The following is a 17,423-nucleotide window of genomic DNA, read 5'->3' as shown; positions in this document are numbered from 1 at the left end:
CCAGATTGCATGTTTAACATTTCATAAAATTGATTGTTATAGTTGATTTGTTCGTCGAATTTGGAGGCTGATTACATAAATCCATACAAGACCACGTCGGATATCAATTCTTTGGTTTTACTAGAGTTTGGATTGCAGGCAGCTTTTTTCTGCTCTTTTTCTTGTTACTGGATGTTTCTTGTCACTTTACCTATTGTTGGGTAATACGAGTAACTATGTATGAGGGAGAATGGAATTAGTTTGGGTTCATAAAAAAAAGGGTAATATATAGTCTTTAACATATTTAAGTGCTAATTTTTAAATCCTGCATTTAAGTTATTTTATACTGTATTTAGTACTTATGTATTTTATTTGAAGGAATGACCCCTAACTTCATTAAAGCTCTTTTCACTTTACCATACAAAAATATTATTTAGTAAAAATAATATAAGTTAAAAATAATATAAGTTCAATAAATTAAAAATCTTTTCAGTTCATTAAAATCAGTTATTTTAAAGAAGAAATATAATAGAAAAACTGTAAAAAAAAAATAAATAAATAAATAAAATAATTTCATTTCAGCAAATATAATTTTAGTTTAGCAAAAATAAGGTGAAATGAACGGGTTTTTACCAATGAATAATCCAATAAAATCTAATATGTAATATATGATATCATCATACCATATGACTAAACTTTAAGCAAGACCACAAGACATCAACAATTGGCGTTTCAACCTTTTGCCAAGTGTTGTACCACATAAGTAACAATTGTTATTTTGTATGACACGTAGAATTTATATTTGAATATAATTTGTAGAATTAAAAATTTTAGTTTTTTTTTATTAGAATAAAAAGTTGCATTTATTATTTAGATATATTTTGTGACAAAAGCAGCTAGTTTTTTCGAATTCAAAAAACTTTGACAATGGCCAAGTTCATAGAGGGGGGGGGGGGGGGGGGGGGTTGGGGAAGAGAGAGAGATAAAGATTTTAATGAGGTGGGTCAAGGAGGGAATAGTAAAAATAAAGGGCACATGATGGGTCAATGCGGTTGTCTTTCTACAATATATATATATATATATATATATATATATATATATATATATATATGTATGTGTGTGTGTGTGTATATATATGTATATATATACACACATATATATATGTGTATATATGTGTATATATATGTATATATATACATATATACACATATAGGACCAAATTATAATGAGAACTAATCCTAGGAACTAGGAACTAATTCAGACCACAGATCAGAGACAATAGCGCGTGATCTAACGACCTAAACTAGTTCAGACAAATTAAATGAGCATGAAAATTCAGGCGCCATTTTCTCTCTCCTCTCTCTTTCTCTCTCCTTTGCCATTTTCTCTCTCCTCTTGCTCTCTTCTTCGCCATTTTCAACTGCCCAAAACATTCGAAAAAAAATTGCCATAACCGTCTATTCAACTGCTTAATTTCGCTATATAAATCACTTTTAAGTTATATTGTCTACATTTTTCAGTTTCGAAACAAAAATTTTCGAAAATTGGCGAATATTAGGTATTACATCAAAACATTGAAGTTCATACTCTTTCGTCTAATTTTTTTGCAATCAATAACATAATACTAAAACAGACACCAAGAATGACACATTTCAATTCCTGGTGTAGTTATTTCCCTAAAAAAGACTCTTCCTTTTTTCCTGGTGTAGAATCCAGTCTTAGTGTTGTAACTCTCCCGAGGGACACAAAAAACCTCGAAACAACTTGCATAATAAATAGCATGTTAAACTTTGTTCTTCCTTTGTCCAAGCACGGCTCCTAAAGCAAAATCACTTGCATCACACATGATTTCGAAAGGAAGATTCCAATCGGGTGCACATATGATGGGTGCCGATATCAAAGCCTGCTTAATCCTGTTGAAAGCCTCAAGACACTCGTAAATAAAAACAAAAGGGGCATCCTTGAGTAAAAGCTGAGTTAGTGGTTTAGCAATTTTAGAAAAGTCTTTGATAAAATGGCGATAAAACCTCGCATGACCCAAGAAACTCCTAACTCCCTTAACATGTATTGGGGGAGGTAATTGCCCAATCACTGAAATCTTAGCTTTGTCTACCTGTATGCCCTTATTAGATACAATGTGACCCAGAACTACTCCCTCTGTCACCATAAAATGACATTTCTCCCAATTTAAGACCAAATTGCATTCTTCACATCTTTTCAAAATTTTAGCGAGATTAATTAAACATGCATCAAAAGAAGAACCATACACGCTAAAATCATCCATAAAGACTTCCATAATAGACTCTATAAAATTAGAAAATATGCTCATCATGCAACGTTGAAAAGTAGCAAGGGCATTACATAAACCAAAGGGCATTCTACGATATGCAAAAGTACCATAAGGGCATGTAAATGTAGTCTTTTCCTGATCTTCAGGGTAAATTGGAATTTGGAAAAATCCTGAGTACCCATCCAGATAGCAAAAGAACTTATGGTTAGCTAACCTCTCAAGCATTTGATCAATAAAGGGGAGAGGGAAATGGTCCTTTTTAGTGGCGATATTTAACCTACGATAATCAATGCACATACGCCACCCTGTAACAGTTCTAGTGGGAATCAATTCATTTTTATCATTTTTTATAACAGTCATCCCACCCTTTTTAGGAACAACCTGTATAGGACTTACCCATTTAGAGTCAGAAATAGGATATATAATACCTGCATCAAGTAATTTCATAACCACTTTCTTAACTACTTCCTGCATATTAGGATTCAACCTCCTCTGGGGTTGAATACATGGCTTGTAATTGTCCTCTAAGTGTATCCTATGCATACAAAAATCAGGGCTTATACCCTTGAGATCATCAATACTGTACCCTATTGCCCTTTTGTGGGTTCTAAGAACCTCTACAAGTTAGGAAGTTTGGGGGTCATCAAGTGCAGTACTAATGATCACAGGGTACGTTTCCTGCTCATCTAGAAAAACATATTTTAAGTGAGAAGGGAGAGGTTTTAGTTCTGGTTTCTTGACCTCTGCAGGTTTTGATTCCTGAACCAATTTTACTAGCTTCTTACTCTAGTTGGGATCGAGTTCTTCTATAGCAAGAGCTTTTTCAATGACATCCACCTCTTTACTCCAGATACTCGCATCACCTGTAGACAAATCTCCACAAAGTATTTCTTCCAAGGGATCCCTTGCAAGAACCTTTGTTAAGCTATCTTCACAAATATTGTCCATTATATCAATAACATCAATTAAACAACAGTTTTCCTCTAGCATAGGACCTTTTAAAACTTTCCCTAAATTAAATGTAATATTATTATCACCAACAGATAGGGTTAGTTTACCATTTTTCACATCAATAATGGCTTGTGCAGTATGGAGAAAAGGCCTACCTAATATAATGGGGATTTGTGTATCCACAGCCATGTCTAAAACAACAAAATCTACAGGGATGAAAAATTTACCAACTCTAACAAGGATGAAAAATACCTAGGGGATATTTAACTGAACGATCTGCCACTTGCAAAGTAATATTAGTAATTTTTAAATCACCCATATTTATTTTAGAATAAATAGACGATGGCATAACGCTAATAGAAGCACCCAAATCACACAATGCTTTATCTATGAAGACATTACCAATATGACAAGGGATAGAAAAACTACCGGGATCCTTTAATTTAGGAGGGGATTTATTTTGTAATAGTGCACTACATTTCTCAGTAAAAGCTACAGTTTCTACTTCATTAAAGGCCCTTTTCCTAGTCAAAATATCTTTCATAAATTTAGTATATGCAGGAACCTGTGTAATAAGTTCTGTGAAAGGAACCGTTACCTACGAATTTTTCACAACCTCCAAAACTTACCAAATTGACGATTTGGGAATGGTAGTTTGATTATAGGTTGTTGTGCTTCCCTACTCTTCTCCTGGGGTGCATCCTTCCCTGAGGTTGTACCCTGCAATGAATTATCAGAAATGTTAGTATTACCCTGGAGCCCTGCAGGAACATTAGGTGTAACAGAATCAGGATTAGCAATATTAATTAAATCAGGTTCATCCTCCTTGGGCATAGGAGGCCCATCGTAGTGTGAACCACTCCTTAGGGTGATTGCATTTTCATGATCCGTAGGTTGAATTCCCTGCGCTGGTAGAGCTCCCTGCTGGCGAGCTTGTAGAGTAGAAGACAATTGGGCAATTTGGGTGTCCATGACTTTATTATGGGCTATAATTGAGTCAATCTGTTGGTCTCTACTCTCCATATGCTTTTGCATACTAGTTAGCATCGCTCTAATTTCTGACAAGGCAGGGTCAGAAGATGTAGTAGGGGTTTGTGCTGGGTTTTTTTGGTTAGAGTGAGGGTGGTAATATTTCTGCTGTGGAGGGGGTGCTTGTTGTGGTTGTTGTGGAGGTGGGGGGTTTTGAACATTGGTTCTCAAATATGATAGATATGGATGATTTCAGTAGCCAGAATTGTAGGTGTTGTAGTATGGGTTATTTTGCTTATAGGTTTGAAAAGCATTAACTTGCTCCATCGAGCTCCTGCAATTTTGCTCCTAATGTCCTATACTTCCACAATTTTCACAAAAAGATTTATTAGAATTATTAGCAACAGCAGAAACATTAGCAACAGAATTAGGGATATTAGTACTAAGGTTATCTAATTTCTGGCAAATAGAAGTAAGATGAGCCTGCAAAAGGGATACTGAATCAACGTGGTGTTTGCCCTTATTTGTATAGCCTCTAGAATTCCCATATTCGAAATTATGTATCGCCATATCTTCAATAACCTGACCTGCATCATTAACATTAAGATTCATAAATCTACCACTAGCTGCGGAGTCTAGAATCGTTCTAGATGCATTCCCTAATCCATTGTAAAAGGCTTGAATTAGCTGCCACTTTGCCAAATTATGGTGGGAACACTTCCTCTGCAGATCCTTGAACCTCTCCCAAGCCTCATATAATGCTTCATCTGGCTCCTGGGCGAAGTTCTGAATGGCACTTCTTAGTAAAGCTGTTTTCTCTGTAGGGTAATATTTATTATAAAAATTTAAAGCAAGAATCTCCCAGTCGGTAATACCAAGTACAGTTCTATTCATTCCATTAGACCACAATTCAGTTTTTCCACATAATGAAAAGGGAAAAAGAATCTCCCTGATCTGGTCCTGCGAAACCCCATTCTGCCTAATTGTGTTGTAGTATTGACAGAAATCTGCAATGTGAAGATTATGATCTTCACCCTTAGCTCCACTGAATTGCTTCCTTTATATCATTGTTATGAATTAGGGCTTGATCTCGAATTGGACTCCCTCCAATTCTGGTCTGGGCGAAAGGAAATCCGTCGGGGACGGTTGCGAGTAATCGCTGAGCTTCTTAGGTGCAGTCATCTCTGATTCTGAATCAGAAGGAACCTTCGAATCACTAGAATCAGATGGCGAATTACTAGGAATATCGTTACTCCCAAAGCCTGCCAGAATTTGTCTATAAAAATTCTTCTGTCTATGGAAAGTGCGCTCGATCTCAGGATCGAATGGAATGTAACCTGATCTAGAACACCTGGGCATAAACAGAGAACTAAAAAGAAAAATATGAGAACTGCCTCAAAGAACTAAAGTCCTTTGAGGCAAAAGAAAAATATTCTAGACTACAAAAACAATTAGAAATAAAAATAAAACCGTTTCCCCGGCAACGGCGCTAAAATTTTGACAGGCTAAAGTCGTATCACCTAATCAAAAGTAATTACCTAAGTCCTCTAACTAATGCAGATAGGGAAGTAAGGTCGAATCCACAGGGAAACAAGTCTTTTTACTCCTAATTAGTTATTATAATCTAAATTATCAATGTAACCAATTTTATTGTGATTAAAGTCTATACTACGAAGAATATGAGTAAGGGAATAATTCAGGGAGAAATCAAATAATAAAAGGGTAGGGCATAGGCTCACTAATAAACAATATTCTAGGGTAAAACATAATAATCAATCATCAATACATCAACTAATCAGATCATAAAGGGCTTTCGCTACGCATTACAATCACAGAGTTAATTTACCGGTATTAAATCTCATCTCTCGAATCTCGACTTAACCATTTATAAATTAGTCTGCCTATTGAAACTAAGCCTAAACATTAATTCTCATCTCTCGAATCTCAAATCAATATTGTCAGACTCATACAATTAAACCAGGCCTAATCTAATTGCATAGCATTAAATCAATCAATAGAAAATTAATTAAGCATTAACAATCAATAATCATAATTTACCCCTTCATATTATTTATTAGATCCCCATAAACCCTAGAAAGTAAACTACTCAGACATGATTAAAGCTAAACAAATCAAAACAATTAAACAAGACATAAGGAATGAAAGGAATAAAAATACTAAAATTAATAAAGTAGAAATCGTACCGAATCGACGGAATTACAACGGAGTTTAAGAACAAGAGAGAGAGAGTAAAAGTTTAGAGAGAGAAAATCAAAGTAGAGAGAGAAAGATAGTAAGAGTATGTGAAAGAAGATCTTAAACTTTCTTTAAAAAATAGCATCTATACTAAGTAAGAAATTCTACGCTAAACAAAATTAAATCGGAACTAAATCAGCCCTTAAAAGCTCGCGCCCGGTCGGGCGCCACACCGCCCGGCCGGGCTCGCCTTTCTAAACCTAAACCACTTCTCGCGCCCGGTCGGGCGCGAGCCTGCCTTTCTCCTTTGCTCGCCCCACCCGGCCGGGAGCGCCTTTGGGCGAGGCTTCTTGGCCCCGGGAGGAGGTCTTGGGCATCTATTTCGTGGACTTCTATTGGGCATCTAATCCTCGGCCCAATCAGATTTCCTCCTTGGGTCTTTGAACTCGGTCCAAATGCCTCAGGATTTCCAATACCGAGCCCTTAATCACCGATTTGCTTCTTCTAACCGGCCTTGGGCTTCCATGAGTGGCCATGTTCCTCTAATGCTCGTAGTCGCTCCTCGAAAATCTGGGAAAATGCTCCAAAAGTGCAATTTCCTACAAAACTCAACCAAAACTACGAAAACACTAGAAAACACCAAGTAGTAATAAAAGTGGCTCAAAAGAGCCAAAAACACTACTAATTATGACCAAGGGACGGGGTAAATCACTATAAAAAATAGACATCAAAGTTAGAGAGAGAAAATGAGACGCGCGAAGAAAGAGAAAATGAATCGAAGCGAGAGAAAAATAAGGGAGGTCATTCAAGTGGCGGAATTACGAAAATGTCATTAATGAAATTGAAAAAGGCGGGTGAAGCATGAACCGTTGGATTGAGAGTGATCAACGCTCCAGATTAGTTCCTAGTTCCTATTATAGGACCAGGTTCTCTCATGATCCTGATTAAGATTAAGAGTAAGAGATATAGTATTAATACTGTGTATATTACTCTTATGTAATATTTGTGTCTCATACAAGTAAATTTGCATGGTTATATATTACCGTGTAAATTACTAGTACTTGCGGGCTATAACGTTAGGGGTGGCAATGAGGTTGGCTAGACATTAAGTGCAATGAAGAAATTAAAGCGTGAGCAATCGCACTTCATTTAAAATATAGAAATTAAAGTGTGGACAATCACACTACATTTAAAACATACATTTAAACCTAAGTGTAAACAAAAAGGTTGACTTATAAAAAAAGGTTTTCTTGAACAAATTTTCCTATTTTAAAATATGGAGGGAGTAGCATTTGGAGAAAATACAAGCTTATGTCATGATAAACAAAAAAAGTGTTTATTTAGTGGCATTTCCTTAAAAAAAAATCAACAACTTTTATTAATTGTAGGTCCCATTAATATTGATTTAGGGCCTGTTCTCATTGGCTTAAATGAGCTGAACTGAACTGAACTGAACTGAACTGAGCTGGACTTATTAGAGTTCAATTGAACTGAACTTAACTGAAAAGAATATTTTATAAGAGAAAGAAATTAGGATTTGAACTGAAATGAAAAGAATATTTTATAAGAGAAAGAAATTAGGATTTGAATTAAACTGAACTTATTAGAGCTGAATTGAACTGAATTGAAAATAATCGTATGAGAATGGTCCCTTATTTGCAAAAATGTATTGTTGAATAGAATATTTGGTTGATTAACTATTTATATCAAACACGAGGATAAATTGAGGCCCCCTTTAGCATTTGGGGCCTAAAAAAAGCATAAACCCGACAAAATTTAGAATTTGTTGTATACTTCCGGGTTACCGTATAACGGGGTCATTTGTTCATTTAATTAACAAAGAGTCATTTGTTGATTGATTAAGCAAATAACTCGGGGGAAATGATTTTGGCACACCCTAAATTGATTTTGGCACACCCCTATGTGAGAGCACAGTTTTCTATAATCTTCTCACATAGGCCATAGGGGTGTGCCAAAATCAATTTAGGGTGTGCCAAAATCAGTTTCCATAACTCGGGTGTACACCCTGGTGAACATACTACATAGTAATAGGCTCTCGACGAAGTTAGCCCATAAACCAAAAACCCCTGAGTCTAAAATCAAACTGGTTTTCCCCAGCATCAAATATGACCCAGACCAACTCCGCTTCCACAGCAGCAGCGCCGGAGCCATCGGCGGCTGTGGAGAGCTATGTAATGGTGCACAACATTGCTAAGCGCCACAACGTCGGCACATTAGCCCGAAGCGCCACCGCCTTCGGCGTATCGGAACTAGTTCTTGTTGGCCGCCGCGACTTCAATTCCTTCGGCAACCATGGCTCCGTCTCTCACATCGGCATCCGCCATTTTCACTCTCTCTTAGATGCTCGCAACTTTCTCAAGGTTTGAACCTTCTTCTAGTTGGAAAATGCTTTCTTCATGGGAATCAACTTTCATTTGTTGGTATTGTTGGGGTTTTTATTTTCAGGAGAGAAATTGTGATATTTGTGGTGTAGAGATTACGAATGATGCTAAGCCTGTTAATCAACACCCTTTTACCAGGAGCACTGCATTTTTACTTGGCAATGAGGTAGTTGGTTAACTTTTTTTTTTTTTTTTTGTTGATCTAATCTAATTCAAGTGTAGCTAGCAATTTGGGGAAACTGTTTTTTGTGTTAGTTCACATAAATGTATCGCAGGAGTAATATGACAAATTGATCGAATCGAGTCATGTTTAGGCTTGTATCTTGTTTGTGTGAGTTGTGTCATGTGGTATCTTTGGCTGCTGGTTATACTACTTATATGTTTAGGACTAATATGACAATTGATCAATTTGGTTCATGTTTGGGCTGGTATCGTGTTTGTGTCGTGTGGTGTCTTAGACTACTGGTTCTACTATTTTCGTGTATTTTGACAAAACTTAACAGGACTAATACGACATATTAATCAATTCGGTTCATGTTTGGGCTGTGGTATCTTAGACTGTCAGTTCTACTCTTTTTGTGCTGTTCACAGAACTTGCTCATGCTTCCTGTCCATCCTGAACATAATCACTTTTGAAATGCTTTGAAGCATCAAGCTTGGGTTGATTTACTGAATGAAGAATTAGCTGCTCTTGAAATTAGTTGAACATGGAAAATTACTGCTATACATTATGTCAATTAAGCCTTATGAAGGGGTTGCTTTGGGTGTGTGGTTACCATACACACCCACCTTATATGTAAAGAACATGACTTAACATTACAAAGAATATGCAGCCATATTCAATGTAATAAAAATACGATAACTGAAGTATGTGTTCTTTCTATTTGAATGATGTGATCTTTTCATTATGATCTTATGTTTTTTGTGAATTGAGAAGTGAGAACAAACGTATTTGCATCTTAATTTTTAGGTATCTTCTTTTTTTTTTTAAATTGTACTCCCTCTGTGTTTTAATAGGCGTTACACTTACCAAATGCGGTCGTGTTTAAATAAGTGTTACACTTGCCTTTTTGGCAAAAATCTACATTTTAATATTATATTTCTCTTCTCTTTTAGTCCCCATGACCCCGTCTAAACCTACTATTAATTTTATTTTATTATTTATTTCCTCTACATTCATTACTTTTCAATAAAATATGAATCCCACTATCTTTCTTTTATAATTTTTTAATGCTCCAATTACCCCACTTATCTCTTTTTTTATTTAAGTCAATTAAATTGCCTAAAACTATGTGCCGGTCAAACACGGAGGGAGTAAGTTAATTTATACTTTGTGCTTACAAATTTTTCTTTCTTTTTTCATCCATCAATGTTTTGAGTTCCTGTCTTCAACCATGGCTTCTCGAGCTAATTTTAATTTTGATTTGTCCTTTTTTATTTTTATTTTTATTGTGGAGATATTTGCTCTTAATTAGCTTAAATTTGGAGTTATTATTAATATATTATAAGGTTTTGAGATTTTGTGATAAGTAAGGTTTTGTTATATGGTTGATATTACAATAAAATTTGTATAATTAATTGAATCTAGAAAGTACAAAGAGAGGAATGGCGAATTATGAAAAATTGGGATAACTTTTTAGTGGTTATGGAGTAATAATTTCTGATCTTGTGGTTAATTGTTTCTATAGATGTTTTTGTTTTAGACCCTAAGCTCTTTAGGGCTCATGTTCTATTGTTTTAGTCTTAATGTAGGGTATAGAGTCCCTCATATTTTACATTTTGGGAGTGTTCGTTTGAGACGGGTGCAACCAGGTGCATAATCCAAATTTTGGTACTAAGTGGGGCTGTTGAGTACAACTTGAACTCTTAGGATAAGAATTATTAGTGATATTTTTACGACATTATTCAATCAAAAGCTGCTTAATCATAGAGTTAAGCTTTTGATTGAAAGTTCAGGGTTGGTAAAATTATGTTTTGTTGGTTGCCACTATGCTGAAATGATAAAATAAATGTTTGGTTTTGTTTGGAATTTGAATGAATAAGTACTCTGAAATAGGGTACAAGCTATTAATTTTAACGAAGTAGTGATCCTACATGTGAAGCTTTTGGAGAAATGTGTACACCTCACAGCTTCAAGCTTATGAGTTAAAAAAAAAAAAAAAGTTTATCTTAATGCTATATATTGAGATTAACACTAACTATTAAAATGATGATATCTATTGATATATATTGATAATTAAATGTGGTCAAAGTTTATGTGAGAATTATGTATAAAGTCAATATGATGCTTGTGAAACAAACAAAGTATAACCTATTTTTTGTTTAATATATATATTGAACTTACATATGCTTAATTTAACATGTTTTTGCAGAAGTTAACTTCTTTTTACTTAAATAAATATATATTTTTGCTGAAAAAAAAAACCTTTTTTTTGCTGATATATATTTGAATTTGTTGACAAGAATACTCAAATCCAGTCAATCCACCCCATTAGCTAACAAAATGGGAGGAAATAGAAGCTGTATATTGAGGTTATATTCCTTCTTATGGAGATATTTGATAATTGATACTAATCCAATGTTATTTGGTAGAAACTTTACCTTTTGGTATAAGGTTCCAGATTTCAAAGCTTCTGTGATCTGTGAAGACAAACTAATGCAGTAAAATGATGGGATTTTGGTTTGAGAGCTTGGAGTAAGATAGACTAGATTGTTAACTCTCATGTGCTTATTGTATTTATTAATTGTATAATATTATTATTCTAATCAAAATCCATCAAAAGTTGTGATTAACTTTAACATGTTGAACCCTAGTGATTATGATGAAAGACTTGATATGCACAAATAGAATGGGAAATAACTCTTAAGATAGGTTGATCATCTATTGGAAATTTGTGATGAACCAACAATGAAAGACAAACTACAGACTCAGGAAAAGGAGGGGACAGCTATGCATTAGGAGGCAAATGTCATTAACATTTCACTACGAGAGGAGGCAACGTGAATTAGCAGACCTGAGATACTGCAATATAATGGGGCCAAAATACATTAATGTCAGGTTGTATTGTGCTTGCTGGGATTGTTAGTATAAATAGTAGAGTAGAATGTCATAGAAGGCATTTGGTGAATTAAGATTCTTAAGAAAAGAGAGAGACTAGTAGTCTCAAGCTACCTTGTGAGATTAATAGCCTAAAGCTATTACTTGTAACCGTTGGTTGTGTTATTAATCAAATCATTCTCAGGCTTTCACTTAAATTAATCTGTTCTTCTAAAATATTAAACACAAATATTTAAAAAAATCCGGTGTACACTATTTTACTGAATGGCGGATTGGCGGCGGAAAGAAAATGAAGGTTTTACTCACCCACCCAAGTTAAACTCATACTTCTCGCTCCTTCCTTCTTATTTTCCCCTTTCAGATACTATAACTTCTCTCTCCTCTTCATTTAACTTTCTCTTCCATTCTTCCTTCCATTTATTATATCCCTTCGTTTTTCAAGTTTTATGTCCACAAACATGTAGATAGCAAAAGCAGTTGAATTTTGCAGCTTTCTTACAATTGAAGCAAAAATGCCAACCTATAAAGCATGGTGACTAAAAATTCTGCAAACCGTCAATGTTAGTAAAGTATGAGTGACTGGAACATATTATGTTTCTGATTTACATTTTATTTATTACTTTTTTTTTAAAATTTTGTTGTTTTGTGATGTGGATCTTTATTATTTTGATTTGTTTGAGTGATTGTATTGTTTTTTCATTGTTAATTTTGTGTATATTTTGGTTGATTTTGATACTCTGTTATTATGAAAAAAAAGGTCACTTTTATGAAAAAAAAGGGTCACTTTTGTGAAAATAAAGAGTCACTTTTGTAACAATATATGTCACTTTTGTAAGAAAAAAGGGTCACTTTTATAAGAAAAAAGGGTCACTTTTATAAGAAAAAGGGGTCATTTTTCGCAAAATGTTCGATGTACAATAAAATTATTGTACACCAATTGTACACCGGGGGCATGCAAAAGTTTTTGAATATTAAAATCAGAATTACTAATCTATAACAAAATTTATCCTTTTTTCATTTTATTTATATTGAGTTTTGAGATCAACGAGTTCTTTGGTAATTTTTCTGGATGTAGGACAGGTATGCTAATGCTTGAAATTTTGGTGTATATGTGATACGATAGACCTATTTTCTGAAATTGAATTTTGAACTTCTGTCAAGAAAGCCTTTTCAATATATAGTAATGATTTGCAATTATATTGCTTGTTTATGTTTTAAAATTTTAAATTAAAGAGGACTCTAGGACGAGAGGTTGATGCTTGAATTTTTGATAAAAGTATTTGTAACCATATATAAACCAGTTTTCTGAAATTGAATATGACCTATAAATTCAAGAGTGCCTTTCCAATCCACAGAAATAATTTGCAATTATATTGCTTGTTTTCTGTTTTAAAAGTTTCATTGGGGAGCGTACTTAAAATAAGAGGTGTATTTTTTTTATTCTTACATCTTTATCCTTTTGCTTGAATTTGTGTACCAACTTGCATAATAGCCAATAACTTTAGATCCTGTTGTTCCATCCTATTATATTAGAGGGTAAGTTATTAATGTAGTACCATAAAAGAATTGGCAAAATTGATCACATAGTTATTATCCATTTTATGTTATTTAGCAATCAAGGGAGAACAAGACACTTAAAACTGTTATGAATAATGAAATATATGGCCAATCTATAATGTAATGGATCGAGCAAGCCCCCAGATCAAGTACACATACTGTAGAAGTAGAGGGAAGAGTAACAAGGGGAATTCACCAGTGCACAACTGTGTATAATTTCATAAGTAGGGAGTGGTGGTAATAAAGGGGGAAGTACCCACACGTGTTAGTATCTCTTAGCCTGTGGAGAATCTATCCTTCTTGTTTGTCTCCCTCAAAACACTGGTAAGCCATGTTTTCTGTATTTCCAATTTGTTGCTGTAATTCAAGCCTTTTTAAGCTTGATGATGCAGATCTAAATAGACCCAAAAGAAGTTAACAAAGATAAGGGGAAGTATAAACAACTACTGAAGTGGCTGCAATAAACAATCCATGAAATCTTCCATATCTTAAAATAACTAAATTTATACTTTGTGGTAATTTTGCTACCATTACAGTATTAATATCAGGTCCGCTTGCATGTATTTGTATAGTTGCATGGACAATTTAATGTCTCTGGAAATTTCATCATCTGAAAGACAAATCGCCTAGAAATGTAAGTGATTTCTATTGTGTTGCATGCAGTAATCAGAGGCTTTTAGATACATAGCTCTCTATGGCTAGAGTTCTCGTGTATTTTCTGTTTCCATTTCCCTTTACTGAAGAGATATCTTTTTTCTTCAAATTTATTGGCAAATATTTTCATTAAACCTGAGGTAATCTTCATGTACACTGGTGAGTAAAGGATTGAATAATCTTGGGTACCATTACTAATTGCTAATTTTCTTGTAGGGAACAGGCCTTTCAGCCAAGGAATGCGAGATATGTGACTTCTTTGTGTATATTCCCCAATATGGAGGTGGGACTGCTTCATTAAACGTTACTATAGCAGCTTCTATAGTCCTTCATCACTTTGGAGGTATATACTGGATATTCATCTTAAATCACAGAACTGTCGCTCTGACTTGATTATATCTACGTACATAATGCTTTGGGTTAGCAATCCATACTAATGTATCCTGTGTCCTATGTTACTCGGACACGCCATTTTTGGCCTCATACCCGGGTCAGTACGACCCGACACGGACCCGGGTATGAAATCCGTTCCGGACACTCCGTTTGGCTCTCGGGTATGGCATAGTTGTCTTGGAGCTTCAAAAATAGCAGGGAAGAGCTTCAAAAATAGCAGGGAAGAGCTTCAAAAATGGCGAACAGTAACACTCAACAGAGGAGAGAGGAGAGAGGAGAGAGGAGAGAGAAATAAAAAATGAATGGTTGAGTCTTTTATTGGACCCACACTCCACTCTCTTTTTACAGAAATTTCAACATATGCTTTTAAAATTTGGCAGTATCAATAAGAGTTTTGGCAGTATTAGACTATTATATTAGGTACTTAGGTAGTAGACTAGTAGTAGTACTACTTTTCGTTAAAAAAAAAATAGTATTACTATACAGAGTATATTATACAGTCTAATTTAAAATAAAAATTGCAAATTTTTTTATGGGGACTTGCTATGATTATCCTATTTTTTTTTTCTTTTATTGTCGTATCCGTACCCGAGTCCAAAGTAAAGACGGTGTCCCCGTGTCCTAAATTTTTGAAAATGACGTATCGGACACTCGGATCCGTACCAATATCGGATACCCGTACCCGTGTCAATGTAACATAGCCTGTGTCTTTCTTAGTGTATTTGGGGAAGAGAAGGTGGGTGGGGGGATTAGTTATTACATTTAGTCAAAACAATTCATGCTTCTGTAGATCTGTAAAATAAAGGCTTTTTTTTTTAGCTTATTTATCCTGTTTATGAATCCTGACATGTTTGCTGGAGTAAAATAGCTTATGTGGACACAGTTGGGGAACTACAGCTTATATCTGACATCTACTTCCTTCCAGTCTGGGCAGGATTTACTGAGAGGATCCGTGACGGAAACAAATTTGTTGTTGCTGAAAGGCCTACGCGACAATCAAGGCGTAGTTTGTGTACAGAATCAGATGATGCTATTGTAGAGGAGCGTCGTCTGCGGAAGGAAAATGCTGCTAGTGGTTTCTTTGGTGAACTTGATGATACTGACACAGGCACCAACCTTTTGTTTGACAAATTAGAGGATAATAAAGGAGATTTTACTATTTGATGAAATTTGCATAAGCAGTGACTTATGCTCCTTGAAATATATCCTCGATGGCATCAACTCTTACAGCCACGGAGAGACTTCAAAACTTTTCGATGATGACTTTTTAGTTGATGTCACTAAGGTGAAATCTTGATTATATACAATGAATTCTGAGCCATCAGTGAGTTCAATAGTTCATACATTATACATATGGAAGTCTTGCGATTGAATTGTTGTGTATAGCCTTATTATTAATAGAAAATAAGATGATTGTTTTTTTTTTTTTTTTTATAAAGTGATAGTCATCAAACTTTTCTTGGCAAAAGATATGGAAAACATCGAATTTAGTTTGATTCGATTGCTTTACTAAAATGATGTCATCAAGCCAATGGCTATCAGATCATCCAAATTATTTGATTTTTTTAGGCAAATTTGTCAAAAAAAACCTTTTAGATACACCATTTTGCGGAAAAAAAAACCTTTTAAAAGCTTTTTAGCTAAAAGAAATTCGAATTTTAACATTTTGGCAAAAGAAAACTCGAAAGTGAATTTTTTTTGTTGATGACAGCCAAGTGTCTCTAATCCACGTAATTAATTTAATTTATTCTAATTATTGTTTTAGTACTCACTTAACAATTTTATAACTAAATTAATTTATAAAAAAAAAAAAAAAACAAAAACAAAAAACAAAAAACAAAAACAAAAACCACCACCCTCCTCCCTTTCCACCTCCTCTTGCATCAGCCATTTCCTTTCCTCCTCCCACTGCAGCAGCCCTCCTCCCCTACGCCACCTACAACCTCTCATCCCCGACGACCCACCTCAACCTTCGGTCGACCCCCCTTACCCCCGGCCTGCTGCAACCCTCTACCCCCCCGGCTCTCCCTTCGAACATCTACCTTTCATTTCTCCCTCAAACACTCTCAAACACACAACCCAAATTTGCTAGGATCTTTTTGGAAGCTTCAAATCAAGTTTTCGCACACAATCAATGCATTTTTGCTTGGATTTTATCTTATAATGTGCTTGAACTTTGCAATTTTTAATTTGTCCATAAACCCTAGAAAAATCGATTTGGGGGTTTCTAAATTTGTGCATCTTGCTTGCAATTGATGTTTATTTTGGCTTTGAGTAGATATGTATATGATGGTAGGATAATTTGGAAGCAAATTTCAATTAATTTGGACTTAATTTGAGCAATTTAGAGCCAAAAATTGAAAATTACTTACATGTGGTGGTCGCCGCCGGGGATAAGGAAGAAAGAGATGGTCGGCCGGTGGTGGGGGATCTGGGCGGCGGGTCCAATGGGGGTGGGGGTGGTTGCCTAGTGGTCGGAAGGTGGTGGTTGGCTAGTGGTTGGGAGGTGGTAGTTTTTTTTTTTTTATTTAATTTAATTATTACTCATAAATAGGTGGGTTAGAGAGTGATTAAAAGAAAGAAAACAAAATAAGAGACTAATTAAGTGAATTAGAGGGCAATTAGTGAAATAGGTTTCTCCTTGCAAAAAAATTGAGGTTGTGGTTTTTTTTTAACTAAAAAGCTTTTAAAAGGTTTTTTTTGACAAAAGGGTGCTTTTAAAAGGTTTTTTCTTGACAAATTTGCCTTTTTTTTTTTTTTTATGATTTTATAATCATAACTCAACACTTCATGCATTTTACATATGGGCATGACTACTCAATAGTAGGTACATATGTGCAAAGGCCTAAGATTGGCCATATTTTCATGGAATGATGATTTTGGTACATGGTTATGGTCTATCTCAGGGAGGGCCTTTCCAAGGTTATAACGTGGCTAGGCTTGGGGTTATGAAGAATGGACAGGCTCAAGTATA

The 17,423-nt window shown here is 34.9% G+C and overlaps 1 protein-coding gene across 1 annotated transcript; it reads left to right on the top strand.

Moving 5' to 3' along the window:
• Nucleotides 1–8,469: 8,469 nt before the first annotated feature.
• On the top strand, nucleotides 8,470–15,801 carry LOC145608265 (uncharacterized). The gene is made up of 4 exons (XM_081663875.1): nucleotides 8,470–8,766; nucleotides 8,852–8,953; nucleotides 14,273–14,399; nucleotides 15,375–15,801. The coding sequence occupies exons 1-4, from the start codon at nucleotides 8,512–8,514 to the stop codon at nucleotides 15,611–15,613; spliced, it is 723 nt and encodes a 240-aa protein (XP_081520001.1). The 5' UTR covers nucleotides 8,470–8,511; the 3' UTR covers nucleotides 15,614–15,801.
• The last annotated feature ends 1,622 nt before the right edge of the window (nucleotides 15,802–17,423 follow it).

This window comes from Chenopodium album, chromosome 23 (assembly GCF_948465745.1).
Source record: "Chenopodium album chromosome 23, dcCheAlbu1.1, whole genome shotgun sequence".
NCBI classification, from domain to species: domain Eukaryota; kingdom Viridiplantae; phylum Streptophyta; class Magnoliopsida; order Caryophyllales; family Amaranthaceae; genus Chenopodium; species Chenopodium album.
The sequence above is the reverse complement of the archived record's forward strand: the minus strand, read 5'-3'. Positions and strand labels throughout refer to the sequence as shown.

Excerpts from the sequence above, each read along its gene's own strand:
- LOC145608265 (XM_081663875.1), top strand. The coding sequence starts at position 8,512 with ATGACCCAGACCAACTCCGCTTCCACAGCAGCAGCGCCGGAGCCATCG. Across the intron at positions 8,767-8,851 it reads ATGCTCGCAACTTTCTCAAG|GAGAGAAATTGTGATATTTG; the intron begins GTTTGAACCTTC and ends TTTTATTTTCAG. Across the intron at positions 14,400-15,374 it reads AGTCCTTCATCACTTTGGAG|TCTGGGCAGGATTTACTGAG; the intron begins GTATATACTGGA and ends ACTTCCTTCCAG.